We start from the raw sequence: 22,284 nt of genomic DNA, 5'->3' as shown, positions 1-22,284 counted from the left end.
AATATATATATATATATATATTGGAGATGTTGTTCAACCTTAAAAAATGTGACACCGCATATAGTGGGTATTTCAATTTTAAAATTTCGTCGATTAGTCAGACTGGCATGGAGCTGCCCAGGGTTTCTATACATAATGTCACCAGACAGAGTATAATAAAATTGATGGGCGACCCGGAAGCGGAAAGATTTTATAGTATTTTAAAATAGTAGCCCCGCTCATATCAGTGGAAACTTCTACATAGTATTGTTCACCGCCGAACTAAGAATTGTGGTACTTTTTGATTTTTTGGATAGTTAGAGTCTAACATAGTTTTGCCCAGGGCTCCTAAATATGATAAATGAACTCAGACTCTCTTTTATAATTGTTATTTTCTCGTCACTTAGCAATGAATTAGTCAGAGATAAAAAATAAATAAAGTGTCAGACGGCGATTTTATCAAGTTGTGAAAGAAATAATTACGTTGTTGGTTTGGTTATTCAGCCTTTCGAAGTAAGGTCATAAGACCTTGTTTATTTTTCTAAGAAATTTTGCCCAAACCTAGTTCACGCGCACTCACTCATAAGTGAACGAGACTCATCTCTGAGCAAAGTTACGGCCCTTAGTCAGAAGTAAAGAAGACTCATCATTGTGCAAAGTAACCCTCAAAAAATTGTCTACGTTCAAGAACCACTCCTCTAGTTATTGGAAATTAAAATAACATTGAAATCAATTTTAGCAGCATACGTTTGCAGAAATTTGAGTCGGTAAACACATGAAAATCGACGAATTTGCGCGCTAAAACGGCGTTATTTTCCGCTTCAGTGGAGTAAACATGAGGATTATTAGTTTCATCTAGTTTCAGGTTAGGCAGCAGGCGTTCTGCATGAATGCATATCGTCCGGCTAGAAATATTTATTACGACGATTATGTAACCATGATCACCGCCATTTTATGCTTTATTTTGTCATAATGCTAACATTCGTGTCGTTCGTCATATATTATTTTAAGTTCGCTACAAAAAAAAATCCGGTTGTAAAAATATGACTCCAACCAAATCAACTTTTTTTTGTCATGATATCGAAATCTTAGCATATTGTTCGCACATTTGACTCCGAGTATGCTCCGATACTCAGCGATATTCGGTTGTATTGATATATATAATTAAAAAACATGTCCGATTTCATTAATTCCGATTTCTATTTATTTAATGTACGTTAATCAGGCCATGATTTAACATATACGAATACAAATAAATATATTCGCCATGTGTTTAATTTCAAATTTATTAGCGTATGGGAAAAGTAATATCCGGCTATATTGGACTCCAACTACATTTTAAATCTATCATATTTTTCAGGACTCATTCTTATGCAAAGCAGCGGTCCATGCAGGAGTGATATCGGATTTGTTCGGCGGAAGGATTGACGTGAGAAAAGTTCCAGGCAAGATGTGGTACATGGCGTCGGAAGCTAATGGAGTTGTTACTGAAACGTAAGTTAAGATTCTAGACCAGATTTTTCGGCCAAGAGCAAAAGATTTTGTCCACCTAACCTGGCGGACCATGTCAGTGTTACGTAAAAAGTTACATTTTTATGTACAATATTTACAGTGTCACATAAGCAGTAAATGGGAAAACAATAGGAAACGATAAGCCCTGTGATAAAACTTAATTCAATCGCAATCTCAACAAATTCCTTGAGCTATTTTCAGCGAAAACATCGAAATTCGGTATTAGTTTGGTTGAGGCATCATCAGGCGGGCCCTATTGAATTACCCAACGGGCCAGATTTGGCCCGTAGGCCGTAGTTTGCCCATGTCAGGTGTAGAGCCTTGTTTAGAGAAAAGCGTTAAAAATGCACCATAAAAATCTCTTCTGTGTCGTGCAACGCCTTACAATTATCATATCATCAATTTTCAGTGGTGTGATGTCGGACACCATGATAAAGTTCGTCAGACCAGACGAAAGCTGTAACAGTCTGATTGAATTCCATGAAAACCAACTGACGGCTTCAAGTTATTGGACAAAGGATACAACAGGCCCGGATAAAAGGTAAGTAAACTTGTTGGGCTGAATGGAAATAAATCAACCCAAAGATAAATGCCATGCAAATATAAGTGATAAAATTATAATTGTTTTTGCACCATGAATACCAATGATATACGGAGCATGGGAACAGTATAGCTCGATTCAAAAATTGATTAGATTCTCGCTCCCCAGATAAAAAAAATTCATGCAAAAACATTTAAAATTTTCTGTTCTAGAAGTTTAAACAGAATTTTCAAACCAAACTAATTCAAATATTTGACAGATAAATAATTATCCTAATATCTTTTTCCAGTCCGAATCTTAGTGAATGGAAACCCGACAAAGCAATCCTCGGAAAACAAATCGAAGCATGGAGTCCGAACAATCCGACAACCGAACAATGGCTTCAAGTTGATCTGAGAGAAACTAAAGTCATCACAGGTACGTAAACTCATTGTGGCGTTATATCCATTATGTGACGTCAAAATCATAATGTATCATCTTCTTTGAGCTATGAAATCACAAACGGTGTATGACGTCATAAACGCAATGTGACGTCATATTTGCGCTATGTAAACGCAAAAAAATATATGGTGTCATTATCGTGATGTGACGTCATATACCTGATGTGCCGTCATTGTCGTGACTTTTGTGACGTCATAGTAGTTATCAATGTGACATAACAAAGCCATGTGTTCCGCGAATTAAGGGTCTAGCAATTCTATTCACACATATTTATTTTGTACATTTTGCTTTACAGCAGGGTTCAACAACCTTTTGTCGCACGCGGGCCAAAATAAAAGGTTGCAAGTCATTGGCGGGCCGCACATATTTTTATAATGTTAAAAATCGAATGGATGACCGATGAATCACATTTTATCACACAGATCAGAAGTTAAATTTCAAGCAGCGCGCGAAGACTGAACATTTGAATATTTTTGCGCCATTAAACCATTTGCACTTAGCATCAACTTTTCTGCGTTTCGTTGTCACTTGTCAGAATTATAATTGAATTATAGGCTCATTAAACGAGTAATTGTGAATTATATACTTGTTACGTTATAATATAATTTAGTCTACACGTAAATTATTTTGCGTGAAGAATATAATCGACAAAACAGCTATAATTTGTTACTATAATTCAGTGAAGCGTCGCGGGCCGGATTATATTGCTCCGTGGGCCGGAACCAGCCCGCGGCCCGTAGGTTGCCGACCCCTGCTTTACAGTGATATCAACCCGATAAACACACACATTACATGCGCACACAGAAGCTGATTAGGGTAGTTTAAAGAGCGTTAATATAATCAATAAATGTGAAAACATGAAGAAGCACATACATACACCTATAAGTTCACACATTGGTTTATTTTCATTCCGTATCAGCATGGGAATCATAATATGCACGAGAACATTTCATTCATCCCCGCATGCGATCTTATTAAGCTAAGTTCAAACCATTTGCTTTCCAGCAATTTTAACCCGGGGATCCACCAAAGACTTCTACACAACGAAGTCATATAGAATCGCATACAGGAATGATACAGAGTCGCCCTGGACATTTTACAGAGAAGAAGGCGTTGGATATGATAAGGTATGTACGATTTTTAGGGGTCTTGTCTGGAAATGTGCTATCCAAATGTTCTATTTTTAAAACTAGTTTCGAAGATGTAGTGGCACACTTGTCAAATAGAGACAGTGGGGCGGGTGGGTCACCTCCATTTTTAAGTACGATTTTCAGGGGTAAAAAATGTAGTGCCATACTAGTCGAACTGGAAAATGCAAGATAAAGCTGAAATACATAGGCAGATAATGGCCGTAAAGACCCTTATACCATAAATCCAATGCACAATAAATCTGCTATTAACTCATTTTCGACTTCAAACGCGCATGGCCCACTGGTCTCAGTTTGAAAATAAGATCATTGTTACAATAACTTTGTTCATTCCTGTTATAAAACATAATAATCGAAGGCTCAGATACTTATTCATAGGCTCTTCTTATTACTTACTAATAGTATATTGTTTTGTTAATGTATGAAATTGTGTAGGCGAAACTCTGGACCTTTCCAATATTACTGCGTTAGTTCGAGTGAATCTGTGGAACACCAACAATGCATCAACTTCTAAACTACCAATATATTTACAGGTATTCGTTGGTAACAAAAACATTTTTCAAGAGACGAGGAATAACTTTATTCGTCCAAGAATCGTCGGCAGATTTTTCCGGGTTTATCCAACGCCAGTAAGAAGCGATGATTTCAGATATTCATTGCAGATTGCTTTGTATGGATGTGATGCTGATGGTAAGAATTTATTTCTACTTAGGGACGCGGGTTAAAATCCCGTGAGAGATGGCTATGTACAGAGATGTGGAGTTTGCATGTTTTTATTGGGGTAGGATTTATATTTTCAAAATCCCAGGAGTCGGGGTAGTAGATGATTTGAATTTTCTGTTGTGAGAATTTCAGACCCTCAATGGACCAGTGGTTCTCAAACTTTTTCCCGCCAAATTCCCGCCCCCTTTTTAGAATTTGTCAAATCTCGCGCCCCTCCTCAAAAATAACTAGACAACAATAAACTACAAATAACACATAGTAAGGCTAGAGTATGTTTTATTCAAAAAACACGTCCAAAATACATATCATTTTATAACATTTTACAGAAACAGAAATGCCCGTAGAGCCCATCCTTCAACCAGTTGTGACGCCATCAACAACCAAACGGACAACTACGTTATCAACGACGTCACGAGTTCTCATAGAAACCACAACAATGCCCTCCTTAGCGCCGGATCTCATCAGAGAAAGTATGATACCTGGTTGGTGATCTCGAAGTATTCGTATCAAGATGGCGCACAACCTGAACATAGTATGAGTACCAGGTTGGGGTTAGCAGGTTGTGCGTCATCTTGGTACAAATATATTTGGAGCGCCGCCTATGTTTTTATTCATGTAAAAAGAACATAGTGGCTTGTACAGTGTTTCAAATAGTACAAGTACAACAAAGTTTGGGGAATCGGCTTCTTCAATCATAAGGGATTTCTGCACTCTACACAAGGCTTAAGACAAGCATCCACTCATTTCTAAAATGTTGAAGTATTCATTGGTGGACATTTACGATAAAGCCAACTTATAATTCAAAATTTTGTGTTTTTTCCAGAAATTCCCTCTTCGCCCTCGCCTCAAATATATATTATAAATAAGAGGTAATTTCTGACAATACCTTGTTTTTGCAGACAATAAATCTACATCGGGGTCTCCGCCAACAAACAAAACATTGAATGAAAAAGAAGAGACAGTCACTGATGGAGGCGGTGTTGTGAAGGTAACATCCCATAAATTGGTGGTTTCTGTTTTGTGAAAACTCGCTTTCTCTGCAACGAATAAACCAATCAATTTTGAATTTTCTGTTTAAAAATTGGAAGAAGCTAATAAGATATTTTACTATTTATTGTTTTTTTTTTAATTCCCGCTGAAGCCTAATCCCAACCCAGTTTCGTCTATTGTTTGAAAATTTCAATTTAATAAATATTTTGCTTCTACTTTCAGTCCCCTGTAGCTCCAACTGACACGAAGAAGCCAACGATAAACGGTGAGTCGTTGTTTACTTTTAACTGTCAATGTATCACGATCGCTTAGTAATTATATCGTTGGCATCAGTGGATGGCGCTTGCAATCAGTTACAATTACCTAATTGTTATCAAATTCATTTAATAAACTGTATATTCGACAATACACAGTTCTCAACGCGTAAATGGACTCTAGCAACTCTTATATCCGTAGACTTTTCCCTTTTGGTTATAAGCTCTGAACCTTGCTTTACGTGAACTTGAAAAATAAGTAGCTCTTCAGGTGTCAATTGTCGCTTCCAGCTCTTCTATCTATTTAGATTGACGCACGATTATGTTTTGCAAAATAAATTTCGTTGTCCTGAGCAGGTGTTTCTCAGCTAAAGCTGAAGATCGGGTTTTCCACGAGATCCAAATCCCATTGTTCGCAAACAAAGGTTTACCCACGTGGTTTGACTTTACCTCTTATGACCCATGAATTGAAATTTTTTCAACTCATTATTTCATCACAAAACTGTCGACTTCGCGAATTTTCAGAACGGTCACGGTCTAATGAAGCGGAACTAATCTAAGCGTCGTGATATTTCCGCAAGTCGGCGAGAAATATTTTTAACCCCCTATTATACGCTGTTGTTTGTAGCATTTTTTATAAGAAAATACATTCGAAGCAGTGACACTCGGACTCACTCAGAAGTAAAGGAAACTCATATAGGAGTGAAGTAGCAAAAATAGCAATTTTTCTTTCCTTGTGTGTGATTGCACCCAAACGTTTCAAGTTATCCAGGACGCTTACCACAAAAGTTATTTTCTCTCTAAAGTATGACCTGAATGATTTGGACTTCTTTTAGGGTTCACTAAATAAATTTCCTTGGCTAGCATGAACCTCTACATTGTATGGATGAGTATGCATCGCATACCAGCTTTTTTCCTTTCTAGTACTTTTCCATTCTCAGTCAGCTTAGCGTGTTTTGTTTAAGAAACGCGTAATCCTTTAAACCGCGACCGTAAAGCGTATAATCTGCGCTCTCCTAAAGAAAAAATTCAATGGCTGAAATGGCATAAGCTGATAAACAATGCTTATATAAAAACTTACGGTTTAGTGAGAAGTTTTTCATGATATTGGAGTTTTATTTTTTATTTCTTGAGACATTTTTACGCGTTCACTTTAAACTATTCTTTGCACAAGAACCCACTGATACATTAAAAGTCTATAGACTATGTCTTTAATATTGGAAAGTTGTGGGTGAGACTTTATGTAGAGATATTTTCAAATGCTCACTCTGAGCAATGCTCTAGAGCTAACATGGGCAACCTACGGCCCGCGGGCCAAATACGTCACGTTAGGTAATTCAATTTGGCCCGCCCGATGTTGGCACACCCAAGCTAAAACCAAATTTTGATGTTTTGAATAAGTCAAAGAATTTGTTGAGATTGCGGTTAAATTTAGTCGCGGCACTAGGCTTAATACCTACCAGTTTTGCTTTTTTAACACTGCAAATATTGTTCATAAAATGTAACTTTTTACGTCACACTCACATGGCCAGCCAGTCTTGGTGAGCCCCTGGCCCAAAAACCGTGCCAACCTCTGTTTTAGGTTCAATCTCGTTTTTGAGTAAGCTAACAATGACACATAGCAATGATAAGATCTTTGTTTATGGTCAGCCATAAATAGAACAAACTCGCACGTTTAACCGGATTGAAACAAATAGAGATATCTCGTTATATACTCGGTTTGTTTTGGTTTATCGGTTAATCGAGGTTTAGTTACTAAGGTAATATTTTGTAAACACTGTTATGGAAATTTTCAGAAATTTTGTTAATAATTTGTAGTGATTAAATATGGATGTTGTGAATTTAACTTCCTACTGACCCCTTTTTAAATGTAAAAAAGAATAAAGGCATTTTTCTGTATCATACATAACAGTTTTCGGGGCGAACCAAGATGGCGGACATCGGAATGTAATATGTGTACTAGGTTAGGGTTAGGCCATATTTTAGGTATAAATACTACGGGAGGCTCTTGGCTAGTCTTCGAACTGATGATAGGACTAAAATAAGTTAAATTTGAAAAAATTATCGCCTAACCCTAACCTGTTACCCATGTTACGTTCCGATGTCCGCCATCTTGGTTCGCATACTTCGGGAGCACCCAATTTTCCGTACCTCGAAATGATTTTTAGATCCTCAAATATTTTAAGAACCCACGTTTTCCAATTAGCTGTTACGGTATAACTCGGCAATTAGAAAATTCAGACCCCCGCCCTCTACTATTTGAAAAATCCTGGCCACGCCTCTGGGTTTTCACGTCACGGCTATAACTAAAATAGAGACATGTCAGATTCCATTACTTTGGTTGTACCTTCATAAATAAACTTTTTTCAGTTTAAAATCCTGAAAAATGCAGCAATGCTAGGTCAGTTTACCGCAGGTTATAATTAATTTTAACCAAAAAACTGAAATTTTCACAAACCAATAATTATTTTTGGATTATCCATCTCGCTTTAGTAACGTATAATTACATGATGAATTTCTAAGTTTTATTTATCTCACTTATACACTGTGAAAAGTAGTAGATTTACATACATAGCAACAAAGGGTTGCGTCCTCTTTGATTAAAAAAAAGTAAATTTGTCGTGTGTTTGGTCTTGGCCATGATATAAATTTCTGAATCTGAGCCTTTTTCCATTTATTTACACTTTAAAAATAGCAGATTTTACCAATATAACATCAAAAGGGTTTCTAAAAAGATTGTGTCCCCACAATTGAAATGTAAAAATCGCGCATTAACCTATGTAGCAACAAGATAGTCTCTAAAACTGCCGTGACTCTTTAGATTGAAAAAAAAGGAAATTTATTATGTGTTTGGTCTTGGCGATGAATTAAATTTCTGATTCTGGGCCCTCTTCCATTTGAAGCTTGAACAACAGTCTAACGAATTTCAAAAATTAGCTAGGGTTATATACGAAGATCAGAATATACTCCGCTTTAGTAAGTAGCGATATGGTCGGGCAAGAGTATTACAGCAAAATCGTCATCTTGTGCAATTAAAAAAACTCATTCAATTTAAATTAGCGAATTTGTACATACCGAGATCTAAAACATCCGTATCACATATTCTAACCATGTATGACCGCCAATTAACTGATAATATAAATATACAAATGTGACGCCATAATAGCTTTTTCTTTTTATACACAAAACACCATCGTTCCTTTCGCCATATTCGCTGTTTTTTAATGTCGCATTGATATTTCTTGTCGTCTAAATATGTCGTCATAATAGTTATTATCATATTTATTCTACAGAAACAGTATGAATGTTATATCCATAGTTGCCATCACTTCAATATTCCCTGTCGCCTTAATAATTATTTCCTTCTTCTATTTTACAGAAAACAGCATTATTGTCATCGCCATAGTCGCTGCTCTTGCTGTCACCTCGATATTACTTGCTGCATTGGTGCTTATACTTGTTAGAAAGAGGTAAGAAATTGGCCCGCCGGCCTCGCCTGATTTATGCAATGGCTCAAGAACGCAATACAAAGTTAAATTTCTCTTTTATTTTTTAGGAAAAAGGCACCGAAAGATGGCGCGTTGCATCCCTACCAAATGCAACAGATACATGACAATAATAATACAGGATGTGAGTCATTAAATCATTCTTAGTACATAAATAGGGCAAAAGTTGCTGGAATTCCATTATGTATGTCTTGCCAAATTGTCTTTTTTGCTATTATTGTTGTTTTTGCGAGCCATTTCGCCATTTTCCGCAACAACTCGGGCCAATGGATTTCAAATATTTAGTTCCTAAAAGCAGAAGGGGTGTCATATAGACTTTTGCTTGTTTATTTTACAAATTGCTCCGAGACTTACTGGACCCGTACTTTTCCGTGTATTTGGTCATCACGTGTCATTCCGCCAGAATGGCCAGCCGATCGTTACGCTGATAGTACTGACATTGCAATTTTAACATCTGTATCCATATATTTTGACTTTGCTTGCTCCTTTCAAAACCCGATATTTCGACTAGAATATGGCTGTTTTACTATGTATGATTCACAGGAAGACATTGATATGACAAATGGGAACATTCTTTAAATTACATATGGGCTCTGTGTAAATATTTATTCATTTTACTTATAGTTCAATATAAGAATAAGAAAAGTCGGAAGCGAGGCCGGAAGAACACAGGGGTTCATATTCAGAATGAAGACTACAAGGATACTTTATTACAAGGTAAAGAATGTTTTATATTCAGGTGTGCGAAGTCAATAAAACTTATTTCCGAATTAGAATAAATTCACCGGTTTTGCTCGACTTCGGGATTGTCTTTAATCAGCAGTGCGGAGTCGTTAAATAACTGAATTTGAAGTATACAAACATAAACGTTGATTCCCCTCATGTTGGAATAAAAAATATTTTTCTTTGACTTTTTCACTTTAAGTATAGGACTCATTGTGGCTATTTGTACAGAGCTTTTTCGGGATTAAAAAAAACGGATTATAAAAAAAGGCCTATTGTGATCAAGTTCGTAATTTCGACCTGACTCTTTGTTCTCGATAGTATGTCTTTTTTAAAATAAATTTTTGTCGTCGCCACCCCTAGAATGTAATAAATAGTGCAGACAATGCAAGAACGAAAAGCTGGACTCTTCCCAAACTTTTTGTTCGTGCGACTCAAATTATCAGGAAAAAAAGTCAAGGCGCATTTACATGAAAAAAATCTTTGAAATAAATGCAATATTAAAAAGATTCTAGTCTCATAAAAAACAATAGCTTCCTACAGGGACTTATTTGAAGTGAGTTTGCAAAAGCGCTCGTACGAAGCCTTGATTTTGGGTTGGAGGTATGAAACCACCTAATCATAAAAAGTCACACCGTAATGTTTCATTACAGTTCAAATTCCTCAATCCACATTGGGAATCGGGTCGAGTCAGACTGTCACACTACCAGCTGACCAGACCAGGTTTATATCAAGCCATCCGGAGAATGGATCAATGCCTGCTTTCCTAAGGAATGGAATCCCACAGAACAACACGTTCAGACAACCAGCGGAGGAAAGTGACAGTTTTACAGGTTAGTTGGAATGGTTTTTGTGTTTTTCGTAGATCGTAAATATTCTATTCAAGTATGAGTATCAACATGGAGGTAACTAATTTTGTTTGCCTATTTTACACAATTTGTGTAAAGGGACTGAAACCTATGGCCAGTGGGGTATTCACTTGGCTAACACTGACACATACTTCGGGAGTACCCAAGAAATTCTGCAGCAAATTGGTATGGCATTATACAGAGGATTGAATAAAAAAAACTCTTAATGGAGGCTAGGGTTGGGTTTTGTCTGGAAGGAATATTCTATGGAGGAAATTTGACTTGAGTGGGACTCCTCGCATTTATGGAATTTCCGCATGTTGAATTTTCCTATTTCCGTTTTTCACTTTTCTGTTCGGTACTAGAGGATTTTAAACAAGCAAGATATCAATATTGTGGGGACTGTGTCATGATGGACAATTTTTTAATATTTGTCACCGGAGAGATCAAATCCAAAAAGTCGGCTCGATTATATATGAAACGGCGATGCTGCTTTTCGTTCCTTCAGAATGTAGGATTTAAGAATAGTTGAATAAATTGCAGATATACTTTGTTCAAACCTCTATTCACGTCCAATCATATATATAAAACAAACAAACTATAAAGCAATAATAAAACTCATCAAAATACTTTTCGTCCATCTATCCGGTAGTTTTCATTGTTATTAATATTATAATAAAGATTATTACGTCACAATGTATTTTCTTTCTGCAGAAGACGATGATGACGACCACGAATATCAAGTCATTCCTGACGAACTTGTCGTCAGCGACGCAAAGACTCCTGTACCAAGCGTTGGTCGCGGTTCATCAAAAGCTTCCACCGGTTCGAGCATGGGGAACCACAGTCGCAAATCAGACACAATGCAGCGCCCATGGGGTGTTGATACAAACCAATGGAATAAACAACCACAATTTGCGTCTAATTCACCGGTATTTACACCACAGCCGCATAACGGGATACAGCGCAATCCACATATGTCCAGTTTCTCGGGTTCAAGTCACCCTAATGGAGTATTTGCATATCCTAAGGGAGCTCAACTTACGCGAGCAGGGACTTTTTCACAAGGGGATTACCCACACCATCAGATTCATCCCGGGATACGACGGGGAAGTTCCCAATCTCCCACCCATTTACAACGTCATTCCTCGTCTTCTAATAATTCTGCTCATTCCTACACTCCCAATGGGTCTTCCCCTTACTCCCACGACCCCAATAACCCTTACTATTCATCAGTACCCAATGGAGAAGGCAATGTACCATTGGGTTATAATCATGCAATGTATGGGGGTCCAAGCATCCCAGAACAAAATGAAATTCCTGCGAGCGCCACCAGGCGAGCACCGTCCTACAAAGTTCCAAGACAATTTGACAATGACAAGCCAGCGTTGCCAGAAAAAATTGGGCATTCATCCCATCATTTACATAATGGAAGCGACCCGTCTATAGGTAAGCAAAATAATTTTTTTCAGTTAACTTCAGTTAAATGATCATCCCGGAATCCGGAATGGAATTACATAACTCATATCTGTTTTTTTTTGGTTGAACTTATTGGCGTAAACCAGTGCTTCCCAACGTGGTCGAGGTGAACCTCCAAGGGTTGACATCGCGAGTTCAAGAGTTTACAGATAAAGTACTAATTATATCAAATGAGTACAATACATTAAAGTTGTTGCACTTTTCATATGTCGTTGGATAATCTGAAATAATTGATTTAACCTATCATAGCCACACTAAATAAAGTGAATAAATCATAGAATATTTAAAAGTGGAATCAAAATGAATATGCAAACTTAGTACGCGAACTAAACGAAATGAAAAAATCAAACTTGACAGGCAAAGGGTGTAAAAAAGATCCAATACTAATAAGCATGCCAAACTCGACCACTCAGACTCGTTGTCAATCTTGCTCGAATAATCTCAAGAAGCAATTTTACCAAATATTTTTTATTTCTAGGTGGGCGTGGCCGAAGTATTTCTCCGACACAAAGATCAGACTACGATCGATTATATCGTAACAATAATTCAGGAGGTCACGTGATTCCAGATATTCAAAACAATTTTTCAATTTCAAATGGAAGTCACAGCCAATACAACCAATTAGATTTGAATGGTGCGAGGGTGTGAAAGGGGCGTGGTTCTTCTAAAAAAGCGTTGTTCTATCTTCTTATCTTCACCCTTTTGGAAGACAAAAAGGCGCGAAAAAAGTGGAGAACCCATTTTGGCGGCCTTTGTTCTTATGAACAGCGTAAAATTTACGGACGCTAGACGGCGCCGAAGAGTTGCAATCAATTTTTTATTATTATCGATTTTATGAGACAAAAACGACCAAATTTCAACAAAAAACTCGTTCAAATGTTGTAAAATATTTTTTTCGTCCATTTTTCGTGTTTTATACTTTTTTTCTTGAAATATGCGAAATTAATGATATCGATGCGAAATTTTTCTTTCCATGGCAAAATTTTTGACATTTTTACTATATATAAGTATTCGCCATTCGTTGTCTAATTTTTTGCTTTGAAAGTATTGTTTTTGTTGCTTTTTGTCGTATTTTGAAAATTTTCCTTTAACCATTACCCGAAGATTATTGGTTTACCGCCTAATTAACCATTCTATGCAGTATGTGGAATTATATGAAAAATTTCACTACTGTTAACCACAAAAAATCGGTTTCCCGTTTATGCCTATATACATACACAACGGGGTGGATTATTGGGCTACGACCGCTACGATAAGCGTCGGAGGTTTTAACTGAAATTATGACGTAATAATTCGCATAATGTCGTCATCGTTTTTAATGTGAGGTCATCTTTGTGTATTGTTAGGTCATTTTTTGAGAATGTACATTTCAACGAGGGTATTATGACGTCAAGTTTTATATTATGACGTCACATTCTCGTAATTCCCCCTCAGTGACCCTAAGTTTGTCAGGGTTTATATGTTTACACGGTATCTAGAAAATAAATAACCTTATTTCTCAAATTTTAGGGTATATGCGTTGTAAACGAATATTTTGCCATTATTTTATGAAATTATTCTTGTTCTCCAATCTTGCTTCCTTTATTAAAGCTGCCATTTTATTTCCTTGCCATTTTTGCGAATAATTTTTGATTTATTTTTACTCTTACAAGCTTTACAGCGATTGATGTTTGAGAAAATTCCCCCAGAAAATCCCCAATAAAAAAATGTTGGTGCTCCCGAAGTATGCGAACCAAGATGGCGGACATCGGAATGTAATATGTGTACTAGGTTAGGGTTAGGCCATAATTTTAGGTATAAATACTACGGGAGGCTCTTGGCTAGTCTTCGAACTGATAATAGGACTAAAATAAGGAAAATCGGAAAAAAATTATCGCCAAACCCTAACCTGTTACCCATGTTACGTTCCGATGTCCGCCATCTTGGTTCGCATACTTCGGGAGCACCAAAATTTTCCATGCAATACCCCATTCAAAAATTTAAGTCATGGAAAGTTCTCTCTTGTTCTATTCCATCCGAACTAATTCCACTCTTTAGCCGTAGAAGCAACCAGTGATAGGTCATTGATTTGTGTGTTAGAAAGTGCCTGAATCTTTCTGGTTTAACATCAGAGGTGGTCGGGACCCTCTTCTAAAATGTATGAAAAAGGCATTTTCCTGTATCATACATACCAATTTTAGGCCCTCAAGCCTCCTCATCGCTCATAAAAGCACTAGACAAGCGTTCGCTTAAATTTCAGAAATATTGCCTGATTCTTGTTATTATTTCATGCTATTTTTGCCATTTTTGAACGTTCTTTTCCCATATTCTACTTATTTGCAATCATATTTTATGAAAGTCAATAGTCACTACTTCGAAACCCGGTAACCGTAGAACAGCAGTTCCCAATCTGTTATGACTTGTGGCCTCATTCTGGAAGCTTTTAGCGCCCCTTGTTGTTATTCCAGTGGTATTTAAAGTAATACTTTGATAGGTAGATTCCAAATCCCATTATGTTTAACGAATTCCTGCTCAACAAAGTGAAAACACACTGCAAAATCAATCAATGAAACTTGGGAGAACGAGGAGTTTTCTAGTAAAAGTAAAATCAGTTTTGCGCCTGACATGATGGTCCCCTCCAGTTGCATTGTGGCTCCATTGGGGGGCCACGGACTCCCGTTTGGGAACCACTGCCTTAGGATATTTTTAGTAGTAAATGGGGGAGAAATTTACTTCGCTCTAAATAACATTATGACGTCTGACAATGCCCGAAAACTCTCCAGGCTGAAAATAAGCTTCGTCACCGATTTACTATACAATCTTCTTATTGACTAAAATATAATTTCATTTGCATATTATCAATAGATGTTTATATATTCTTATCTTTATTATCAATGTGGTAAATTATATCACGTTTGAAGTATTTATAACCTGATGACGTCATCAGTATGTATTACGTCATACTTCGTTGAAAATATCGATACCGAACATCAAAAATAGTACTATTTAATTACCAGAATACCGTGTTTACGTTATTATATAACAATATCGGTTAAATGAGTGTAATACCAGTATTTGTTCTAAAATAGCTTTCCAACTACCAAAGTACTGGTTCCTGAATACCGGTATCGGTTACAAATGGTATTACTAAACAACTATAAATGATCAATAAAAATAACGACAATCTCAAGTATCAGAATATCGTTTCCGGATTACCGGTATCAGTAATGTTAATGATGTATGTATCAGTACCGGTATCGTTCATCTAAAATAACGGTAAATCGGCATTTTCAGCCATACTAACTGTATCGGTACCAATATTATTCTCCATCGACAACTTTTTCAGTGTTTATTTGCGATATATAGCATTTAGTCAACATGATTTACATTTTTTGAGCAAATTTGTTACGTTTTGTGCGTTTTAATGCGTTATTTTGCGTTTACCGCGTTTACCCGAAAATGAGACCAAGTCTTAATTTAAAAAAAAAGGATTTTGATATAAGCCTTCCCTTAAAATAAGACCTATTTGCGTATCGTATTCGTAAGAATGGATATCTGTTTTCACATTTTGTATATTTGAAAATCTCGTAATTTTTTACTTTGTAATTTTATTTTTGATAGATGAAAATGAAAGACATCCCCCCCCCCCCCCGAAAAAGCCCTAGTGTTATTTTTAGAAAGAAAATTGAAATAAGACCCTTGTTTCATTTTCGGGGAAACACGGTAGTTGCGTTTTATTGCTCTCTGATGCGCATTGTTTCATTTTTTCGCGTTTTATGGCGCTTCCATGCGCACTATCGCGCGTTTAGTTGCGTTTTTTCGCGCTTTTTCTCGTTTTATGCTGCAGTTGTTTATTATCGCAAAACCGTATTGCTTTTTTCTCGTATTATTATTATTTCTCTTTACTTTTATTATAACTGTGCATTGACTAACAACAATAATAAATGAATAAAAATATCTACAATATAAATTCTGTTTGTTACATTTTTGGGGGCACGAAGAAAACCTAGGTGACGCCATGACTGATGACGACATTAAAAATGCAAATATTTCAATATATATTCGTCTCATTGAAAAAAATTAGGAAGTGAAAAATATGCACCTTAGTGCACATCACCGCTGTTCATAAAAGTCACGAATATATTCTGTTCTGTTCGATGCATTTTCAATTTAGGTGACGTCATGGCATGGCGGATGACGTCATTGACTTACGAAATGAATGGGAAACGCAAAAATTTGTCTCATTTAAAGAAATTAAGAGTAAAAAATATGCACGTGGTGCACATCACCTCTGTTAATAAAAGTCACGAATATATTCTGTTCGATGTATTTTATATATAAATGGGTTCGTCGCGAGTTCTTTGAGTTCGAGAGAGATTTATTGTTTCGTCAACCAGAAAACAAGCAATGGTACAATAAAATATATACAAAATATGCAAGTCAATTCGGTATAGACTGCGAGGAGCGATACGACCGTATCATCATCAGAGTAGGCTCCCCGCAAATTAACCATTAAGATTCACAGTTAATGTATATGAACAATGTATAAATTGGCTCTTTGTTGGAGAATATTACAGAATATTATTGGATTTTAGCTAAGTTACAGTTTTAAGTCAAAATGTTAGAACTCTGTCCTTTCTCCACTTTCAGGATTTGTCATTATAATTTGAAGCAATTTTGCGGATTAGAGGACTACTGAATGGTTATATGGTATGAAGATTTCTTTCTATGGCGATAATTACGACTCGTTTTATTTGGTGGATGTGTGACAATTTTTAACAGCGTATAGCAGGGTCGGGCACGGTTTTTGGACCAGGGACACAGACTGGCGGGCCATGTAATTGTGACAAAAAAAGTTACACGTGACGTACACACGACAAGTGCACGTGGCGTAAAAAAAGAGAGCCTAGAATTCAAGGGTCTCAAACTCAATTTACTTGGGGGCCGCTGGGGCAGAGTCTGGATGAGTCCGGGCCGCATCAGGTTTTCCACAATAAAAGCTTAGCAACTCGTTTAAATTGTATTTCTTGTGCACTGCAACTTTCTCTGTGCAGATAAGACGTGTCGGGATGCTCCTATGCTCAACAAAGAAAAATTGCATTACCCAATACTTTGAAATTTTCTGTGCTCATCACCAACCTTTCTGTTTACTGAAACTTCACTTCCAACGACACGTTTAGGGATGTGCGAAATTATAAAATTCCATCTTGTAATAACTGTTGCGCTGATGTTTCAATCAAGCATTTAGCCGATGGACATAAATCTAAGCGTTAGTGATTTTGACGTCAAAAATCATGGAACATTGTTTTTAAATTATTTCAGGCGATCCCGCGATCGAATATCAGGCCTACAGGTATGGTACTGGTAGGTTACCGCACCGCATATTCCTTTCAGGGGATAGATGATAAAATATTCTGTTTTGCTCTACGTGGAAGTTTCCCTTTTTCGGCCACGGAACACTTACACTTGTTATATCTCTTCGCGGAACACCAAAAAATAAAAGGGTGAAATTGATAAAGAAAAACGGTGCAATGTAGCGCTTTCCAATGGTTTCGCCGTGGCGAGTTGCAAATGCGCGAAAAACTTTCAGCATTTCAAAGTAAAACCAGGTGGAGATGGAGGAAGAACGGTTGACCTTTTGCCTTTATTATGTAGACTTACTTGTTTGTCTTTAACAAAGTCAAAAGTTAACAGTTAAAAAGCTAAACCGACGGTTAACGAAAATGCCACTACCCTAACTTAGTTAGTCCACTTTAGGACGACGGTGACGCAATTTTAAACGGTCAGTTGGGCAACAACCTCATGATTCTCAGATCGCCATGGCGACCAATTTAGATGTATTTTTGATTCCTATTCCACGCAACACTCGGCAGATGCTCGCGGAACGTTAGTGTTCCGCGGAACACAGTTTGGGAAACGCTGTTATATTAAAAGCATTAATCATGCTAACTGAGCTGAGTGACTTGCGGGCCACACTAACATTAAACTTTAATACCAAAGCGGGGGCCACAAACTATCATCCTGCGGGGCGCAATCGGCCCGCGAGTTTAAGCCCCCTGGCCTAGATGAAATTCCATCCAGAATTGCATAGTAACAAAAGACTTGTGCAGCAGGCTACCGAGTCAGAGATTGGTCATTCTATTGCAAAATGGATGACCGGAAACAAATCCAGATTATTGCGTCATACATATTCGAATACCCCTATTGTGATGTCAACAGAGCAAATTATTCAAGGGGAATGACTGATCGAATTATATCACTGACAACATCCTGAATTCTGCTGACTCACTATTACACCCTGTCAATCTTTTTCGATGCTTGGATCAGGGGAAACGCTGTCAGGCAGGGCTGCGATGTCGGAGCTTAACATGTCCTCGTTGAAGCCGTATTTTCTCTCGAAGTCAAATTTCGGTCGGGAGTCAAACTGATCTTAGACTAATCTAAGGAGAACAGAATCAAGGAGTACAGATTAGAAAATTAGTTTATTCAATTCAAGAGTCCAGCTGCACACTAACACAAATATATTTCTGTAACGTTTTGTCTGACCAAGGTCAGATATCTTCAGACAAGTATGTTTACAACAAAGGCAAGAAATGACCTTTCATATAGCGATAAATAAATTTGTTTTAACAAGAGGCATAGAGAAAAGATCAGTGGCGTATCTGCATAAACTGACGCCCATGGCAAAGTTTGAAAATGCGCCCCATTGATCGTTGACTGACTATTTTTATCAACAGCTTTTGTTGGAATTAAATACTTGTACGTTATTATTTAAATACGAATTGCTGATATTTTTAATTCCGAATTATATTTTTGGAACATTCTAAAACTAAAACTTTTCACCGTTTTTGCGCCCCCTCCAAACGGCGCCCATGGCACGAACCCTGGCTGCCACACCTTAGATATGCCACTGGAAAAGATAGCGAGTTAGTCCCGCGCAACCCAACTTAAAGTTAGAAAATTAGTGGTTGGACAATGCCAAGACAGTTCCCTAACTTAATTCACGGTATGCTAAGAAATCAGAGGTGACAGAATAGGGGCCGAAAAATACTATTACCTCCTCTAGGTTATGGTAACAGGCTATATTTATGACGTGCAAATACATAAGTTCAGATAAAAAATGTACGCAACACATCGCATTTCTTAATGTAGTTGTTTGAGTTACTAGTCAGCCCAGGTTGCCGAGCAGTGTGTGATATTGTATACAGCAATGCGGGAGGAATATTTTAGGTGTCACATAGTATTGCGATGACGTATGTCCTCTTTTCTGAGTTGTGGATTCCTCGTTAAGACAGCTTAGTGGCGTCGGAGCTATTTTTGAATGGTGTAGTCAAAGGACGTCCAAATCTTAGAATAGATTTCCGATTTGACGTCGATTTTTCAAGCAATGATACGTAAGAAGCTAACTCTATGATGAAATAGAATTTTTACGCTTTGTCATTGCCCACCCAATTCTTATGTAATGTGGGTATCAGATGATTCGGAACCGAATACTTGAACCCACGATGGCAACAGGTACCATAGATGTAGCCAGAAGACGGCTACGGAGATATGCCTCCCCCTCCTACCAAAAAAGCCTCAAAATTGTTTTAGGCAATTTTGCGGCATTTGCAGTGATACATAAATTCTCACGTGTTTTTCAACACCATTTTGCTTTATTCTTGAACAATATAATGAAAACCAGACGTCCCCTGACTTGCTATAAAAGTTAATGGCGTGAAAAAAAATAGCAGTAAATTCTACAAACCCGAAGTATTTATAATATACCCATTCCCGACTCCCAAATTTAGGTTGACAAGATACTATAAAATGCCAGTAACATTTACAATCATTTATAGTAGCTTAACCTAGGTTATCGAAATAACGCGCGTTTATATGAGGTTGAATGAAAGCGGATACCAGCTCATAGCAAAAGCTTCCGGGAATATGCGGTTTCAATGGGAGCATTACGATTAAGCATGCCCGTGCGTAATTAGTAATCTGTGATTTAGGATTCAATAGTATATCATACATGAAACGTAGATTTATTAATCCGTCAGTGGGCGCTCTATGTCTGTTTCACGTTTGGAGATTTGAATCAGAAAATATATTAAATGAATGAGTGGTCGCGTATTGATAATAAGTACTATGCCCTGATATTGTTAATATTGAAGTGAAGCATCATAGTGTTGCTAATGCAATGCTGAATTTTGTGCAATTGTTCGTCAGCGGGCTTGATAGCCCAGTGTAGGGGTGTACAAGCTTTATTACAGAAGGGCCAGATACAAATAAGTGAGTGTAACTGCGGGCCGCATCTTTATTTCACATAGGCTGTTTGGTAGTTGCAGGCATGAATAACAATTTTGATTATTGATCCTATGACATACGTTCGTTCGTCTTGCACAAGCTAGTTGTTAGGGCATTGTAACGTCATAGGCATAGATAATAAACTGAACTCAGGTATAAGCTTACATCGTAAAAGTATTGAAATTTCTCGCACGTACCAGATTAAACTGAATCAAAAACTTTGTTGTGAGCCGGACGCCATTCAAAATTGTCACTACCCCGCGAGCCGCACAATTTTTTGTTGTTGAGCGCATGTTGCACACCCCTGGCCAAGTACATGGTTTCTTATTCGATGAGGTGTCTGGGAACAGTAGCTAAGGAGTGCAAATAATGAATCGTTATGTTTGATTTGAAAATACAATTTAATACAATTAGGAGTAATATAGTGTCGCTGATGCAATGCTAAAGTTTGTGTAACTGTGGGTCAGTGGACGCAATGGTTCAGTGCAGGTTTCTTATATCGTTAGATTTTGTTAAAAATGTAAGGCCATTAGCGACATAACACAGTAAGAGCGAATGCAGAAAATCACAGGGTCGTTCGCTTTAGCTGAGATTTTGTAAATAGTTGTATACATGAATACTGTTTTTGGTTGGGTGAGGAGGCTGGGTCGTTAAGTTTGGTTAAAAGATGCAGCTATCAAATACTTAGCACAGTGGGATCATTAAAGCGTTGATAATGCGATATTAAATTTTGGGAGCTCCAGAAGTATGTGTACCAATATGGAAGTAACTAATTTTGTTTGCCTACTTTACATCAAGTTATGTGAAGAGACTGAAACCTATGGGCAGGGGGTATATTCACTTGGCTAACACAAACAGTCCCCGAACTCGTACTAGAACTAAATAAGGAAAATCGGAATAAAGTAATAGCCTAACCCTAACCTGGTACACATACTACGGGAGTACCGAACATTTTATATCGAATTGTAGGGCGTCTCAAAAATGTTGTGTTGCACTTGTCTTAAATGGTTCCATTACATTTGAACCCACGTACATTTGAACCCGTGACAATTGCACCTGTATGCTATTGCACCTATGGAATTTTTTTTGTTTTCGGATAGTTGAACCCATACTAACCCTAACCCATGGGTTTCAGCCCCCGCATATAGATTAAACCCGTGGATATACGCATGGGTTCAAATGTACGTGGGTTCAAATGTACGGTCACCGTCTTAAAGTAGGACACGGTATTTTGAGATACAGTCGAATTATTGCCTGTGGACAGATCGGCCGGGTCGGGTTAGGTGGGGAATCAGTAAACAGTATTCACAGTATGAAAAACAAACGTGAAATGTTATTCCAGGGTGAAGGGGGCACGAACAACCATTACTGCTTATCAAGCAGTGACACCCGTGATTAAGTCAAGCTACGAATTTTCGTGGCTTGATAAGAAGCCAAATAAGATAGCCAAAATACAAAAACATTGAGTTTAGTCGCATTTGCTTTTTTCTTCTAAAAACTCGAAAAATAATGTCACAAAACAGCATTCCAACCAAAATTCCTAGTCAAAAAGCCAAGATCAATTATAAAGAAAAAAATTCACTGAATACCGGAAACAGGATTTTAAAATTATAGTCATAGTTTCTTCATAAGCTGGCATCTTTTCAATTTAAGAGCACTACACCTATGAAATTTATCAGAAGACATTTTAAAAATTTGACAATCTAGAATTTAAAATTATAAAATTGACTTGAATTAAATTATATTTTGTCGAATTGCCGTATTTGAAAATCCTGTATTATCCGAGTACTGGTACTTAGTTAAGTTTCAATAAATATCCATAAAAACAACCAAAAAACATCGATTTAGTATACTTTTTTGTTTAAAAATTTAAGA

At 37.2% G+C, this 22,284-nt stretch overlaps 1 protein-coding gene across 1 annotated transcript in view; it reads left to right on the top strand.

Annotated features, from left to right (window-relative positions):
- The window catches only part of LOC120337568 (uncharacterized), a 64,748-nt gene extending 48,979 nt beyond the window's left edge, over positions 1-15,769 (top strand). Inside the window, exons 7-20 of the mRNA XM_039405398.2 lie at positions 1,340-1,473; positions 1,901-2,032; positions 2,322-2,449; positions 3,479-3,600; positions 4,155-4,311; positions 4,671-4,814; positions 5,244-5,332; positions 5,557-5,599; positions 8,968-9,058; positions 9,145-9,218; positions 9,719-9,811; positions 10,471-10,650; positions 11,380-12,114; positions 12,623-15,769. Of these exons, the coding sequence (XP_039261332.2) occupies positions 1,340-1,473; positions 1,901-2,032; positions 2,322-2,449; positions 3,479-3,600; positions 4,155-4,311; positions 4,671-4,814; positions 5,244-5,332; positions 5,557-5,599; positions 8,968-9,058; positions 9,145-9,218; positions 9,719-9,811; positions 10,471-10,650; positions 11,380-12,114; positions 12,623-12,792 (2,292 nt within the window). The 3' untranslated portion in view covers positions 12,793-15,769. The remainder of the gene's footprint in view (positions 1-1,339; positions 1,474-1,900; positions 2,033-2,321; positions 2,450-3,478; positions 3,601-4,154; positions 4,312-4,670; positions 4,815-5,243; positions 5,333-5,556; positions 5,600-8,967; positions 9,059-9,144; positions 9,219-9,718; positions 9,812-10,470; positions 10,651-11,379; positions 12,115-12,622) is intronic.
- Positions 15,770-22,284: the final 6,515 nt, after the last annotated feature.

The sequence above is a fragment of the Styela clava genome, chromosome 10 (assembly GCF_964204865.1).
Source record: "Styela clava chromosome 10, kaStyClav1.hap1.2, whole genome shotgun sequence".
Taxonomy (NCBI): domain Eukaryota; kingdom Metazoa; phylum Chordata; class Ascidiacea; order Stolidobranchia; family Styelidae; genus Styela; species Styela clava.
The sequence above is the reverse complement of the archived record's forward strand: the minus strand, read 5'-3'. Positions and strand labels throughout refer to the sequence as shown.